Source organism: Pavona decussata, unplaced genomic scaffold (genome assembly GCF_977016875.1).
Source record: "Pavona decussata unplaced genomic scaffold, jaPavDecu1.1 SCAFFOLD_381, whole genome shotgun sequence".
In the NCBI taxonomy this organism is placed as follows: domain Eukaryota; kingdom Metazoa; phylum Cnidaria; class Anthozoa; order Scleractinia; family Agariciidae; genus Pavona; species Pavona decussata.
Genome location: NW_028145755.1, coordinates 92,709 through 108,995, shown reverse-complemented (window position 1 = coordinate 108,995; position 16,287 = coordinate 92,709). Strand labels below are relative to the sequence as shown.

Here is a 16,287-nt window from a genome sequence, read left to right as displayed (position 1 = left end):
GCAATTTGCATCGCTATTAGAGTAACAACTAATCAAGCGAGCCGTGATATTACTTGACTCATAAATCAGTATATTCTACTCATCTCCTTCCCTTTACCTTCTTACTTAACCTTATTTCCTGTAAAAAATGTTCCCAATATCAAACGAAAGACAGCGCGCAATCAATCTCGTTCCCTCTCCCGAGGTAGGAAAAAGGAGAAACCGCAGGAGGGAGTAGTCCGCGAAAATTTTATGGTGTGTCTCGCACGGTTGTCAATACCCTGAGTCACCCTAATGTGATTTTGTCACACCTCTTTTTAGACATCAGGTAAAATCGTTACCATCCATATCCATCGTAAGACCAAAACCCCCGCTAAAAAGCCATACCCTATGGGGCTTGCCTATCTATTTGTAAAGCTTATATAAGTGACTGTACCCCCACCTCCCTCCCCTCCCCGCCTACTCGGGGGGACACCGGGTTTGTGGGAGGTAGAACCCTGGAAACGGGATTTTTAATAAGCAAGGTGCGAAACAGGCTGTGTAAAAACATTTTAGCAGATGACCAGGGACCAGTCAGATTTTCAAGCCATCATGCAATGCTTCTATATACTCTGTATAGTGACATGAATTACTGTCCACGAGATCAGGCTAGTTTGATTGAGGAATCAAGGATCAAATTTACTAATATAATTAAATCTTGTTATAGTTGTCTTTTGCTGATTAATTTGTACGGAATTTAAAGCATTGCGTAGACTTTCTCAAAGTCGCTCGCTTGCTTCTCTTTGAATGGACCTGGCGCGAGCGACTTTTATCACTTGCAGCGCGCCAAATTTACAGGAGGAATTTTCCTCCTGTCGCATTATCCAATCAGAACCAGCGATATGAAAGTACACGTCAATCAAGCCAGATCATAACCAGATCACGTTATGCACCGAAACTGCACCGAACTGCACCGAAACTGCAGTCTTGCTTAAGAAAAACTTGCCTGACCATCGCCTTAAATGCTACAGAATTTACTTACGGCCGAAGGACTAGAAGCAGCCCCTGGCCAGAGCACGTAAGCACAGGAGGAAAATACTAAGCTCCCGCAACACAAACCTCACAGTTACAGAGGTTAGCGGAGCGACAACGAAACACACAGCCGTAACTTAAGGGGCCTTTAGCCCTCAATTTAACGCATTGCATAGCTTTCAAAGAAGCTACAATGCTTAAGAACGGATCAAGGGACAAATAACCGTGATAAGAAGCACAGCATCTTGCAACAAAAGCAAATAGCCGGGCCCGGCAATCTGACAAAAGCTGCAAGATAATGCATAGTTATTTACACGGTTCAAATCCTATCCTTAGAACGATAAAAAAAAGAGGCTATACTGTCACCAGACGCACTGAAATGAGCCATACCAAGCCTAAACTAAATGCCACAAACTGCATAACAACGACAGTCGCTAAACGGAAACGTAACAAAAAGAGGCCAAATGACCTTTGAGATCAATTACCACACATGCGACAGTTAAACACATGGCTTTGTTCAGTGTCTATCGCGCAAATCCTCCAAATCATATATGGCATTTAATAAGAAGAAAATCCAGCGCCAAAAGAAAATTTTACCGGGAGCACCGCTCTTTTCATAGAGAAAAGGGTGTTTCTTTGGAAGACATAACCCGTAAGGGCAAAACTCTTTCACAACAACGTACCACCCGGCGCTGCCTAATCTCAAAAACATCTTAATGAGCAAATGGCATTTAATTCAGAACCAACCTTTCCTAAGAAAAATATACAAAGAGCCTCCCCTTATCTCATACAGAAAAGGAAAATCCTTGGCGGATATACTTGTTAGAGCAAAACTCTGAGGTCACGTTCGGTTCCACGTTATCACGAGCTTATGAGCCGTGTTTGGCCTGTCAACACCTCTTTACGCGCCAAAATGACGTCACTTGATTCGATTTCCAGCAAGGGAAACAAGTCGAGCTCTCGCTCGCTCGCGCTCCGCGCTCGCTCGCTCGAGCTCTGACGATCTCGCTTCGCGCTCTCTAAGCTCGACTTGTAAGCAAGTCTATAGTAGGATGGAATTTGTTAGCTTGTTCAATGAACAGGTTAATTTCCTTTTCGTCACTATCCCACAGTGAGAAAATGTCATCAATAAAACGTTTCCATTCTATTGGTTTTGTTTTGCTTTGACTTATCATTTTTGTTTCAATATCGGCCATAAAGATGTTTGCAAATGCAACGGCCATTTTTGTACCCATTGCAGTTCCATGGGTCTGAAGGTAATTTTTTCCAACAAATTGGAATGAATTTTCCTGAAGGATAAGTTTAAGCATTTCTTTGAGGTAGTGTGACGGTATAGGAGGTTTATTGTTGTGGAATGCCTCGTATGCTGTGCATACTATTGTAATACCCTCCTCCTGTGGTATATTTGTATACAAGCTTGTTACATCCATTGATACTAAGATAGTATCTTGAGAGACCTTTGTCTTTTCTATGAAGTTTACGAAATCCGTTGTATCTTTTAGATACGATTTCTGTTTTTGTGCGATGGGCTGAAGTAATTTGTCCACAAAAGATGATAATCTTTATGTGGGGCCTTCACAGCCCGAAATTATCGGTCTTCCGACCGGATTTGGTTTGTGGATCTTAGTGAGGGTGTAAAATATTGGTATTCTTGGCGGATCTTGCGTTTGAGAAAAGCATTTCTTTGTCATGTCATCAATGAAGTTATTTTGATGCAATTGTGCGACAAGCTCGTGAACTCTTTGTGATGTTTCCACCGTCATGGGAGTTTGGAGAGGTTTATAATGTTGTCTGTTGTCGAGTTGAATTTGAGCTTCTTGTTTATTTTTTTAGTCAGGGCATTTTCTCTACCACCTCTCAATAAATATGGTCTGCCATCCACCCCCCCTTTTCAAATCCTGGATCCGCCCCTGGCATGGTAGGGGTAGGCTTTTTGTTTTGTTGTTGTTCAGTCCCCTTGTGCAGTAAGGTACATGTATTACAGTGATATGTCTCTAATATGTAACTGGAGTGAACTGTGACTCTATTGACCGTACAATAAAAGTAGAAAATATTCAGGTTTCTTCCACTTAAATATTCTGCTACTTGAACCAGAGCATCGCAAAAATTAGTTCCTAGCAGAAATTTTAGTCATCTCGAACCGGAAAAATTTGTTCCCGCAAACTACAAAAATCGCCAATCCGAAAAATAAAACTCCCGCAAAATTTTCGCGCCACATGGTAGCTCAATGTTGTGGAGGACTACTGATCACTCCTGCACCCTGCTGTTGGGTTTTTTGAGTTGTTGTTTTTTTTTTTTTTTTACCAACACCTCCTGTACCAGGGTCATAGTTACTTCTGTACACGTCTCTCACCCAATGAAGAAAGAAGATTGTAATGGCGGATGCCATTTTTTTTTGCCCGTTTGCTACTTCATCTAAAGGCCGACTTTAATGAGTGTCAACATTTTTCAAGGTAATTCTGCTTGACTTAGAAAATAATAAAAACCTACAAAGCTTTGTTCTCGTAGAGACAGGCCCTAATGGTGCATCCCTTATCCCTACTATCAGAGACTGTATCCTTTCTTACAAACGTCCTACGTGGAACTTAAATGCAATGCATTTCCAGAAACTTCGACCACGAATAAGTAATTGACAACGAGTTGGTGACAATTATCTTGAGCGCTTTAACTCCAGCACAACTGACTTCAACCTCAGAAATAAACATGGTTTTGATTATTTTCGTTTTGTAAATCGGCATATTTTTCTTTAACAAATATTATATCAACAAAAATCGTCTTTTCTGACTAAGTTTAATGTCATGACGAAAGTATCACATCTGAATTGGGTGAATTGGTTTGAGAAAACAATGCCGCATTGTGAAACTTCAACGTCGCATTGTACAACTGTAATGTGGCATCGTACAGCCCAATGTCGCATTGTGAAACTTTAATGTCGCATTGAGATGTCGAATCGTAGACAACAAAGATAAAATGTGAACCGAACATCCTAAGCGAAAGTCAAAGTTTGACTGGAGTACAACGCCACAAGTACGTGCATGAGTAAACTTTGTTTATCCTGTTGTGCTTTATTCACTTTATCATAGCGTTCACCCTGAGGCCAAATCCATAATCGCCGCGCAACGCTTTTAATTCCGTACGCATTAATCAGCGAAGGAAAACGATAAGAAAATTTAATTATATTAGTAAATTTGATGCTTGATTCCTCAATCAAACTAGCCTGAGCTCGTGGACAGTAATTCATGACACTATACAGAGAATAGAAGCATTGCATAATGGCTTGAAAATCTGACTGGTCCTCGGTCATCTGCTAAATTGCTTTCACCCAACTTGTTTCGTACCTTGCTTATTCAAAATCTTGTTCCTAGGGTTCTGCCTCCAACAAACCCCGTGTCCCCCCGAGTAGGCGGGGAGGGGGGAGAGAGGTGGGGGTATAGTCACTTATGTTCGCCACACAAATAGGTATGATAAACCTCATCCTGAGGGTATGGTTTTTGAGCGGGGGTTTTGGTCTTAAGATGGTTATAGATTGTAACGATTTTGGCTAAAGTCTGACATGCAAAAGGTGCGACAAAATTACAGTGGGGTGACTCAGGGTTTTGACAACCGTGCGAGACACCCCATTTCTGCGGACTACGTCCTCCCCCAGTTTCTCCTTTTTCCTACATTGGGAGAGGTTGGAAAAAGTGCGCTGTCTTTCGTGTGATGTTTGTAAAAAGTTCAACGAAATTAGCTTAAGTAAGAAATTAACGGAAAGGAGCTAACAAGAGAATGTTTATGAATCAGGAAAATTCACGGCTCGCTTAATTAGTTGTTACTCTAATAGCTTTGCAAATTGCAAAAGGATTTGGTTTACTTCAGTCATGTCTCTCTAGCTGTAAAACTGTTTGCTCTAGTTTATTTAGGGAAGAGTGGGTACGCAATCCACTATTATCAGGGATTGGTGAACCCTTAGCAAGGGAGAATTGGTTTCGCAATTGAGAAAACAATGTCGCATTCTGAAACTTCAACGTCACATTCAGGGTACAACTGTAATGTCGCATCGTACAACTCCAATATCGCATTGTGAAACTTAAATGTCACATTGAGATGTCGAAAAGCTGACAACAAAGACAAAATGTGAACCGAACATCCCAAGCGAAAGTCGAAGTTTGACTGAAGTAGAAAGCCACAAGTACGTGCATGAATAAACTTTTTTTATCCTGTTGTGTTTTAATCACTTTATCATAGCGTTCACCCTGAGGCCAAATCCATGCTCGCCGCGGAATGCTTTAAATTCCGTACACATTAATCGGCGAAGGAAAACTACAACAAGATTTAATTATATTAGTAAATTTGATGCTTGATTCCTCAATCAAACTAGCCTGAGCTTGTGGACAGCATTTCATATCACTGTACAATGTGTAGAAGCATTGCATGATGGCTTGAAAATCTGACTGGTGCCCGGTCTTCTGCTAAAACTCTTTCACACAGCCTGTGTTTCGCACCTTTAAAGTCCCGTTTCTAATGTTCTGCCTTCAACAAACCCCGTGTCCCCCCGAATAGGCGGGGATGGGGAGGGGGGTGGGGGTACAGTCACTTATAGAAGCTATAAACATAGGTATGATAAACCTCATAGGGCATGGTGTTTGAGCGGGGGTTTTGGTCTAAATATGGCTATAGATTGTAACGATTTTGGCTAAAGTCTGACATGCAAAAGGTGCGACAAAATTACAGTAGGGCGACTCAGGGTTTTGACAACCGTGCGAGACACCCCATTTCCGCGCACTACGCCCTCCCCCAGTTTCTCCTTTAAGGGTAGGAAAAAGTGCGCTGTCTTTCGTTTGATGTTGGTAAGAAGTTCAAGGAAATTGGCTTAAGTAAGAAATTAACGGAAAGGAGCTAAGAAGAGAATGCTTATGAATCAAGAAAATTCACGGCTCTCTTGATTAGTTGTTACTCTAATAGCTATGCAAATTGCAAAAGGATTTGGTTCAGTTCAGTCATGTCTGTGTAGCTGTGAAACTGTTTATTCTAATTTATTTTTCAAACTGTTCATATAGAGTAACTGCAGTTCCAAACTTTTTACTTTTATCTTTTTATGCTCCTACTCGCTTTTTCAATCTTGAAGAAACATTCTAATTTTAGTCGAGCTTGGTATATGCATCAATGAACAAGTTCAATGCAATTTTAAATCTTTTGATCAGAATTGAACCAACGCCATCTATCATGTGGAAAGCAAAGTACTAGTCATTGGTGGAATGCACGCCATTGATAAGCTCAACTGAAGTGACACCAAGCAAAATGGAATCTCTAAAAGAATTGTTGACACCAAAAACCTTCAACAAGCTCAGTTTTGTGGCAATTTTCGTTTGGATTGTTCTCGGAGTGACTCTGTTAGGAATCTTTGCGGACATGGAAAACAGCGAATCCAGGTTTGATTTCCGCTGCGATGGAAAACTTAGCGACAAAGATCTCATCCGAGGAAAGTGTTTTGAACGATACGAGAAGCAATACAACAAATTCAGTATTCCTGTCTACGGTTTTGTGATTGTGAACTTCTCTGTGGTTGTGATTGTGGCTGTGATTTACTCAAAATGCATCGAGGCAACAGTTGACGAACTCGAACCCGGCAACGCAGATGCCGAAGGACAAATTCAACAACGAAACGGAACTAGCAGACGACTTTTTATCGCTTACTGTTGCCAACTTTCCATCAGATTTCTTCTAGGGATCTTTTTTATCGTTTTGCAAACTCGAGTACTTTATCCCAGTAAGTTTCCCTCAAACTTTGAGTGTACTTTATCGAGGGAAGGCAATAGTTCGGCCTATCAATCTGCCAACTCCACTCAAGCACAAACTTATGAATGTCACAATCAGAGAGCAAAGAAGAAAACCTTCTGGACTGATGCTGTGACTGTGGTTAATGGAATTTTTGCCTTTGTCGTTTTGATGGAGATTGTCTGGATCATGTCTCGAGCAAGAAACGGAGAAAAGTTCATGGAAAACTCGCAGTTTTTTGCTGATCATTTAAAATCAAAGCAGCACGGACAAACTCCGCAGCAAGTTCCTCTCCAGGCGTTTATAAAGAGTCTGAAGGACACAATCATGAAAGATACGGAGCAACCTACAGGTCTTGAACAACCTATCAGACGTAATCCGGGTGAAGGCCCAAAACCCAAAGATTTTAAAATCGACCAAATTTATGTAAATTTGGTAATCTGTGAGGATAGAGCTTACTATGACTTCCCCGAAGACAGATGGGAACAACTCAAAGTGTACCCCAAACCAGCCAATGTGAATCACCCTCAGTCTGTACGTCCAGATGTTATTATTGATGCCCAACACAAGAAGGTTCTCGTTGTCAGTCGTCCAGGCATTGGCAAAACACTGCTGTGCACTAAACTTCTTCGAATGTGGGCATCCGATGACATGTTCAATGGTGAATTTGATGCAGCCTTTCTTCTGAAATTCAGGCACTTTAACTCGAACCAAACAAATCTCAATTTTCGAGAACTTTTAGATTGTTCAGAAACAGTGTCAAAACATTTGGGTGATGAGCTTTGGGACTACATCATTAAAAACCCAACCAAAGTACTTTTGATTTTTGATGGACTTGATGAATTTTCTACGAGGTCAGATATTACCAGTGATGACTCACGTTACAAAAACAATGTGGAAGAGAAGATGCCTCTTCATTGTCTTTATCACAAAATCGCCACAGGAAAACTTCTTGATGGTGCCACGGTTATAACCACAACGCGACCAACTGCTGTGAAATGTATTAGACCGCTGAACGTCCATAAAACCGTGGAAATTCTTGGGTTTACGTCTCAAGAAGTTGAAGACTATGTGGTGAAGTTTACAGAAGGCGATCACGACGCTGATGCAAAACAAACAATTTGGCAACACATTAGCACAAACATTAACCTGTTTTCCCTTTGCTACATTCCTGTGAACTGCTTTATTATTTGTTCCTGCTTATCACTCATTCGTACTTATGGTTCCAGATTACCTAAAAAGCTTACCAAGATGTACAGCATTGCCGTGAAAATTTTTTTCTTCAGGCACAACGAGAAGTATCGGTTCTCTCCAAATGCCAGTGATGAGTACATTTTCAAAAAGTTTCACGAGTTACCCTCGTCAGTGCAAGAGGTGTTCAAGAGCCTAGGAGAAATCGCTTTTAAAGGTATCAAAAAAGGAAGGCTGATCTTTGGATCAGGAGAAGTGAAAGGCCTTGAGGATTGTGGCTTGCTCCATCGTTTACCTGACAGAACCGGCCCTACTCCACTTGAACCAAGTGAAGCTCAGTTTTGTTTCACTCACCTCACAGTACAAGAGTTCTTGGCTGCTAAGCATGTGATAGACACCATGCACAATGAGCTAGAATTGCGACAATTTGTGACCGATCACATCAACAAAGGCGCTTGGCAAGTGGTGCTGCAGTTTGTGGCTGGACTACTCGAGCCGGATCCACACAGGAAAGGGCCAAACAGTGACATTTTTACTGAACTTCTTCCTATGTCGACAGTTGAGAAGGAAGAAGCTTACATGATGAACTACTGGAGCTGGAAGAGTGAGGAAACAGAGGCACGCACATTCACCTGTTGGCCGGCGGACGATGACAAGAAACAGTTAGCACTGAACTTATGTAAGTGTTTATATGAGATTGATGGAAAGCAGGATTCTGCAATACAAAACAAACTAACGGAAATTGGTTTTAATGCGGTAGATTTCAGTGGCGGCTCGCTCGCTCCTGTTGACTGTCCTGCTGTTCTGAATGTCCTTAAAAATGCTACGGGAATGTTATGCATGGATTTGGGGGAAAACCAAATTGGACCACTGGGTTGTATAGAGATTAAAAATTGGATTGTTGACAGTGATGACAGTAACAATAAATATTGCAAGCTAAGAGACATAAATATCTGCGCAGACGACATAACCGATGAAGGTGTAAAACATTTGGCTGAAGCACTAACGAACAATAATTGTAAACTAAACAGTTTAAACCTCCACCCTAACCTAATTACCGATGAAGGTGTAAAGCATTTGGCTGAAGCACTCACGAACAATAATTGTAAACTAAACAGTTTAGACCTCTCCAATAACAACATAACCGATGAAGGTGTAAAGCATTTGGCTAAAGCACTCACAAACAATAACTGTAAACTGAACAGTTTAGACCTCGTCAGGAACAACATAACCGATGAAGGTGTAAAGCATTTGGCTGAAGCACTCACGAACAGTAACTGTAAACTTAACAGTTTAAACCTCTTCCTAAACAACATAACCGATGAAGGTGTAAAGCATTTGGCTAAAGCTCTCAAGAACAATAATTGTAAACTGAACAGTTTAGACCTTGCCAGGAACAACATAACCGATGAAGGTGTAAAGCATTTGGCTGAAGCTCTCACGAACAGTAATTGCATTCTAAAAAAGTTGCATCTCTCTCATAACTGCTTAAGCAATGAAGGTCTAAAGCACTTCGCTGAAGCACTCAAACATAATTGCAAACTACGTAGGTTACTTCTCTATGATACCCACTTAACTAGTGATCGAAGTAAAACGCCCTCACATAAAGCAGGTAACATAACCAAGGACGGTGTGCAGCACCTCAAGGATGAAGCACTCAGGCACAGTAATTGCGATGTAGAAATATTATTCTAAGACTAATGTCTACCAGTATTGTGTTGAATACTATTAATTGTTACAAATTTACACTAGTTTTTTTTAACGGTAATGAAATATATTTATTATACAATTTCACATTACCTACATCTCTGTATGAGACAGAAACCTCATTATTGCCGCACGTTAGGAGAAACAAACTTTCATTTCATCTCTGTCATTGTAAGTTAACACCGATTCCAAGCCAGATGTAACGGATTTTACTTATTTCAGCAGTTTTCACCAAATACAAAATCGGTGTTAATTACAGGTGTAAATAAATAGATAATAGAATCCACATAGTTTGATCAGTCAGGTGAAACACAAAACTGTTCGGTAGTGATCACAAAATTTTGATCTTTGTTGATAAAATTCTTGACCACAGTAGAAAAACTTGTATTTAGTCGGAGTAACTAACGATTAGAGAGAAAGAGTTTCCACTGATTATTAGAGAATGATAAGAGTAATTTTACAAAATCCGTGAAACAAAATCCGTTAGTCTCTTGCTAAATTGCCAAAAGGTAATAAAAGATAACAATGGGATTAGTGTGCGATAGTGGCTGATAATTATCTATAAATATTATATTTCATGGGTTATGTAAATTTACTCTGCTTGTAGATCTAAAAATAACATAGAATGACATGTGAACTGTAAAGACAAAAACTTTATATATTTGTCTGTCTGTTCGCTGAACAAAGCTCGACTTTTTTACGGGTACTTACAAAGTTTGTAAAGAGATGTAGCTTCCATTCTTTTTATAGAACAGTCTTTAAAAGAACAGACCATAAGTTGATTTTTATTGTTTTTCTTATTGTTTGAGCTCCTGTAATTGTTATATAAGTCTTAGTTACCGTCTCCATAAGCGGCCTTTGCTACACTTGGATAAATAAGTATATAATCTTGTTGTGATATGAAATAAAGTGTTTTGTTGTCATATTGTTGATTCCTCTTGATATTCAGATGCCATCTATAAGCTGTCAGTTCCTACTTTTCTCAGAAAAGTTGAAAGCCGACTAAGAAGCAAAATACAGGAGCATGTTCATCTAAAAGTTACCTCAGTGCTAAACAGAAACGAGACTAAATATACATGCAGTGGGTAATATTTGTGCATATTTACCCTCGTGTGCTTTGCTTCTTGCTCAAGTACCCCTGAGGAAAAACTTACCTGTTGTAGCCTAACGACTGGTAGTAACACTTGGAATTAAAAATGGACTGGGCATGAACAAAGCAAGAGTGTTTTTTGCAAATGTTCCAGTCTGTTAGCAAATAGTTGAACTAATTCTTGTTGCAACAAGTATTCCTTGTAGACACATCCAAAGTTTGCTTGCAGACAATCACAATTCTGAGCTACCGTGTAGGATGAAAATTGTGCGGGTTCTAATTTTTGTGGATTGACCTTGATCCGCAAAAATTAATTCCTGCAGAAAAAAACACCCGCAAAATAAAACGCCGCAAAAGTTAACTCCCTTCAGTCAAATTTTAAACTCCGCTTTCAATAGACTTATGCCACTGGAGCGATATACATTGGACTTTAAACAAGAACATTAACACAATTTTCCATTGGGAAAAGCAACTAGAGCTGTCAAGAGTAAAGCAATTCAGTACGTTAGATTGGCACGAATGGGTCATCTGAGGGCACGCACAGACTTGAATCGTGCAACAGACCAACCATGTTCTAGCGGCGCTTCTGCGACGGCCTGCACAGAAGTGCAGAAGTTTAACTGAACAAGAGTGTTATTATTATCGACTGAGTCTGTCTCATTGCGTTACAATAGGGCATAGTTTTGCATTTTAGCAGGCCGCTCCCAGTTAGGTCTCAAAGTTGTATACTAGCTGGACTACATCTTTCACCCGAAAGCCCCTCTGTATGCCCAGAAAGGTTTCAGCTACGTTAACTTAAAAAATTCATACTCCTTTCTTATAAAATAATATACGGTAATACCGGTCGTGGCAAACCATATTAACGAAACAGTGTTTGGCTGTGCATGGTAGGGGTAGGCTTTTTGTTTTGTTGTTGTTCAGTCCCCTTGCGCAGTAAGGTACATGTATTACAGTGATATATCTCTAATATGTAACTGGGGTAAACTGTGACTCAATTGACCGTACAATAAAAGTAGAAAATATTCAGGTTTCTTCCACTTAAATATTCTGCTACTTGAACCAGAGCATCGCAAAAATTAGTTCCTAGCAGAAATTTCAGTCATCTCGAACCGGAAAAATTTGTTCCCGCAAACTACAAAAATCGCCAATCCGAAAAATAAAACTCCCACAAAATTTTCGCGCCACATGGTAGCTCAATGTTGTGGAGGACTACTGATCACTCCTGCACCCTGCTGTTGGGTTTTTTGAGTTGTTGTTTTTTTTTTTTTTTTACCAACACCTCCTGTACCAGGGTCATAGTTACTTCTGTACACGTCTCTCACCCAATGAAGAAAGAAGATTGTAATGGCGGATGCCATTATTTCTTTTGCCCGTTAGCTATTTCATCTAAAGGCCGATTTTAATGAGTGCCAACATTTTTCAAGGTCATTATCCTTTGTTTAGAAAATAATAAAAACCTACAAAACTCTGTTCTTGTAGAGACAGGCCCTAATGGTGTATTCCTTATCCCTACTATCAATGACTGTCTCCAGAAACAAAAACCACGAAGAAGTAATTGACGGGTTGGTGACATATCTTGAGCGCTTCAACTCCAGCACAATGGACTTCTTCCTAAATAAACATAGCTTTAATTATTTTCGTTCAGTCTAAATTAGCATATTTTTCTTTAGCAAATATTATGTCAACAAATTTTCTCTTTTTTGACTAAGTTTAATGTCGTGACGTTAGCATCACATCTGAATTGGACTCAAGGGCCTGTAGCCACTTTGGAAATGAGTTGTAGCCTAAGGGAAGAGTGGGTGCGTACTCCACTATTATGAGGGATTGGTGGAAGGGGGGAGCCCTAAGCAAGGGTGAATTGGTTTGAGAAAACAATGCCGCATTGTGAAACTTCAACGTCGCATTGTACAACTGTAATGTTGCATCCTACAACTCCAATGTCGCATTGTGAAACTTTAATGTCGCATTGAGATGTCGAATCGCAGACAACAAAGATAAAATGTGCACCGAACATCCCAAGCGAAAGTCGAAGTTTGACTGAAGTAGAACGCCATATGTACGTGCATGACTAACCTTTGTTTATCCTGTTGTGTTTTAATCACTTTATCATAGCGTTCACCCTGAGGCCAAATCCATACTCGCCGCGCAATGCTTAGACTTGCTTACAAGTCGAGCTTAGAGAGCGCGAAGCGCGATCGTCAGAGCTCGAGCGAGCGAGCGCGGAGCGCGAGCGAGCGAGAGCTCGACTTGTTTCCCTTGCTGGAAATCGAATCAAGTGACGTCATTTTGGCGCGAACTTTTCAGGGTGCGAAGTTGTCAAACTGTCAACTCAATGTATTCTTGTCATTTCAACGCATCTTTGGAAACGCCGACAATTGCATTGGAAAACTTTCTCAATGCGTTTCAAAACGTTGGGAATGTTTCCGAACAAAACCGAAATACGTTGAAAATCATTTAAAAATTGGGCCAACGCATTTGCAAAACATTCTTCAAACGTTGACAACGCATTTGAACAGTGAAAGGACAAGTCATTTTCTTTATCAGCCCCGCGAAACGACTGTATCGTACTACACACTGTTCATGCGAAGATTTTGTTTACATTTTGATGACTGCAGAAATTATGTCGATTCGCTTTGCGAAGATTTTTAAAATGCTTTACTTCGAATGTGCGAGTAATAATAATAATACCGGCTACTGCTAGCGCTGCTACTGCAATAATAAATTTTAAAATGAAAGCACTACACAGCATGACATGCAGAGTGCTGTCTTGACGGGAAAACCTGGAAAACAACATAAAATGTATCGGCTCTAATGAGTTTCCTATTATATACCGAACGAAATTCGACCGTTAACTCGTTTGGGATAACGGCCGAATCCGTATCGGTATACAACAACCGAACAAGTTAACGGCCGAAAAATGCTTGCTCTATACCGAACAAGGTTGAGGCTTATCTCGTTATTATCAAAACACTCATTTAAAATGCAGCATAAAATACCGATCGATCGCCTCTTGATGCCAACGGTCATAACCTCTTTTCTTTCGCCGTGACGTAGAAAATCGAAAACGAATGGGGCCACCTCAAAGGTCAAGCTTTTTTTCCCGATCATCCTGTAGGCGCCGATAAAAACACGTCCTTTCCACAACAGTGACTTTCGATTACTTTGCGCTGATGTTCGCAGACATCTCTGTACTTTGCTTTTGCAACCCATACACGAATTGCGTCGTTAAATGAACGTGTAATCAGTGCGAGGAATTTAGAAGTTCTTGGTCGTAGACCGAAATAACAATCGCTATCGAAGAGCTAGTGTTGTATGTTTGAACAGCTTTGCGCGTGATCTGGTTATGATCTGGCTTGATTGACGTGTACTTTCATATCGCTGGTTCTGATTGGATAATGCGACAGGAGGAAAATTCCTCCTGTAAATTTGGCGCGCTGCAAGTGATAAAAGTCGCTCGCGCCAGGTCCATTCAAAGAGAAGCAAGCGAGCGACTTTGAGAAAGTCTAGAGACACCCCGGAGGAATTTTCGCGGCAAAACGCTTCATCCGAAAGCTCTTGTTCCAGAAATAAGCATATTTTGTTTACATTTCGCCTGCAGAAAATTTCTCACTTCGAATTTTATATTCCTTGCGCTTCCCACATGGAAAAGTCATCAAAAAACGAAAAGAGCCTGTGGATAAAATCCCGGAAGAAGCCAGGGCCTAAGAAAAAGGGAAAGATAGGTTTCAGCGAAGATCGAAAATGTGATCTTGCAGAGAGCAACAAAGGCTCTTGGTTCGACCAATAAACTCTAGTCGACGTTGAAGGTTCTGTCGAAGGTGATCACGAAGAACTGGAGCAGCGGCCTTCAAATTTATCCACTGTTATTGGAACAAGTACACAGAGGTCGATTGTCGTGCAAAAGTCCTGCAGGGTAACTTTGCAAGCGTCCTGTGAAAATATCAAATATCATATTCTGCATCCTCTGGGCCGATTTCTTTCTTCTGCAGCGAGATAAAACCAAATAACGTTTTACTGCGCGTTTGTAATGAAACATTGGCATAAAATCAGCAAGAATTAGACCGATGAAATAGAACTCACCAGAAGCGCATGAGCCCACGTGTAATACTGGAGATAGCGCGTTCTGCGTGGCCCTTTCTCTCGCTTTTTGCTTCGCTCCACGAAGAAGATTTCTTACGAAGAAATCACCATCGTACCTAAATAACAGTAAAAATGCGATTTTCTTTCATTATACATTTCCTTTGATACGAAATGAATAATCGCTTTAGCTTGTAGCATAAATTACATTACGTGCAATCAAAACGAACAACCTATCCAATGGATTTCATCTCTGATATCAGTGCACTCCTCAAACTCTCCGCGGACGCGCTTTCGGTTTCGTTAGCCTTGGTTTTTCCCCGTTTTCCTGGTTGATTTTTACGTTTTCCTTTCGCCACTTTCCCCATCTCGCTCGATCACAACAACGGAGTCTAAAACGTGTCTGCAACGCGATACTTTTTCCGCGAAATTCTGTGCTATTGTTGTTGACGCCATGGGGTCCTGTTGCTCGATTGGCTCGCCACGTAGTGAGGTGTCATAATCTCCTGTGGAGGCTTGTTTTTCTTGCAAACCTTTATCGAGCGAAAACTCGCACTTGAATTTTGGCAGAGTATATCGACTTTGAACGAATTAATAGGGTATGTAGTTTTGACGGATTGTCGTGAAATTTGGCCAGAAGATTCGAGGAATAATGACAAACAAAAAGGTGTCAGGGAATTTTGATTTTCAAAATATTTTTCCCGTGGCGAATGTTTACGCAACACGCCTCGAACATTTTTTGCTACTCAAACCTTAGACGTGGATATCTAAATAACCAATCAGAATTTCGAAAAAGCCTGACATTTTTTTGTTGATTGATGCCTTGTGAATAACACTGTGCAGCGATTTCGTTCCTAGCGCGGCGTTCGATAACCGATTAATTCAATGGAACGACCAACGGTCGATTCGAGGCTCTACTGGCTCCTGGCACTTAAAAAAGGAAAAGATCGCTAAATTATATTTTTAATAGGAAACTAAATTTATTAAGCTTTACAATGATATATAGTTTGTTAGAGGTTTATTAAAACTTGCGCGCTGACGAATTTTTTTCCAAAGGACACCCGCGAACCCAGGAAGTATCCTTAATAAGAGCAGCAGTTTTTTCGATGTTGCGGACTATTAAACAACCAAACAACAGATCGAGGATTAGAAAATATACGCCTGGGATAGAACATGTCTGATCACTGGTTAGAAAGTGCAAGTGAAGAAATCGATGAAGTTTCGCATTCAAGGAACTAAGAATAAATTAAATTTCTAGTTGACAAAAAGAACGTGGCAGCGAGTAGCCTAGACAAAAAGCAACACCAGACTGGAGAAATAACATCAGTCTAAGGCCAAAACTATTATGTGAGAAATTTTAAATTTAAACTCGATCATTTTATCAGACTCTTTGACGGTTACAATTTGAACAACTCATGGGAAAAAATATGTTCTACTTTTTCTCACCTTACATTTTCGTCGAGCGACGAGTACGC

General features: G+C 40.4%; 1 protein-coding gene across 2 annotated transcripts; it reads left to right on the top strand.

Moving 5' to 3' along the window:
- The first annotated feature begins 5,796 nt into the window (after positions 1-5,796).
- On the top strand, positions 5,797-9,888 carry LOC146451907 (uncharacterized). 2 transcript variants are annotated; one of them, XM_085098512.1, is made up of 2 exons: positions 5,797-8,917; positions 9,005-9,888. In XM_085098512.1, exons 1-2 carry the CDS (start codon positions 6,271-6,273, stop codon positions 9,631-9,633), a joined length of 3,276 nt encoding a protein of 1,091 aa, XP_084954638.1. In that variant the 5' UTR covers positions 5,797-6,270; the 3' UTR covers positions 9,634-9,888. The 2 variants fall into 2 exon arrangements, with proteins under 2 accessions (XP_084954638.1, XP_084954639.1); XM_085098513.1 differs by having other exon boundaries at positions 5,798-9,178; positions 9,440-9,888.
- Positions 9,889-16,287: the final 6,399 nt, after the last annotated feature.

Excerpts from the sequence above, each read along its gene's own strand:
- LOC146451907 (XM_085098512.1), top strand. The coding sequence starts at position 6,271 with ATGGAATCTCTAAAAGAATTGTTGACACCAAAAACCTTCAACAAGCTC. Across the intron at positions 8,918-9,004 it reads AGACGACATAACCGATGAAG|GTGTAAAGCATTTGGCTGAA; the intron begins GTGTAAAACATT and ends TTACCGATGAAG.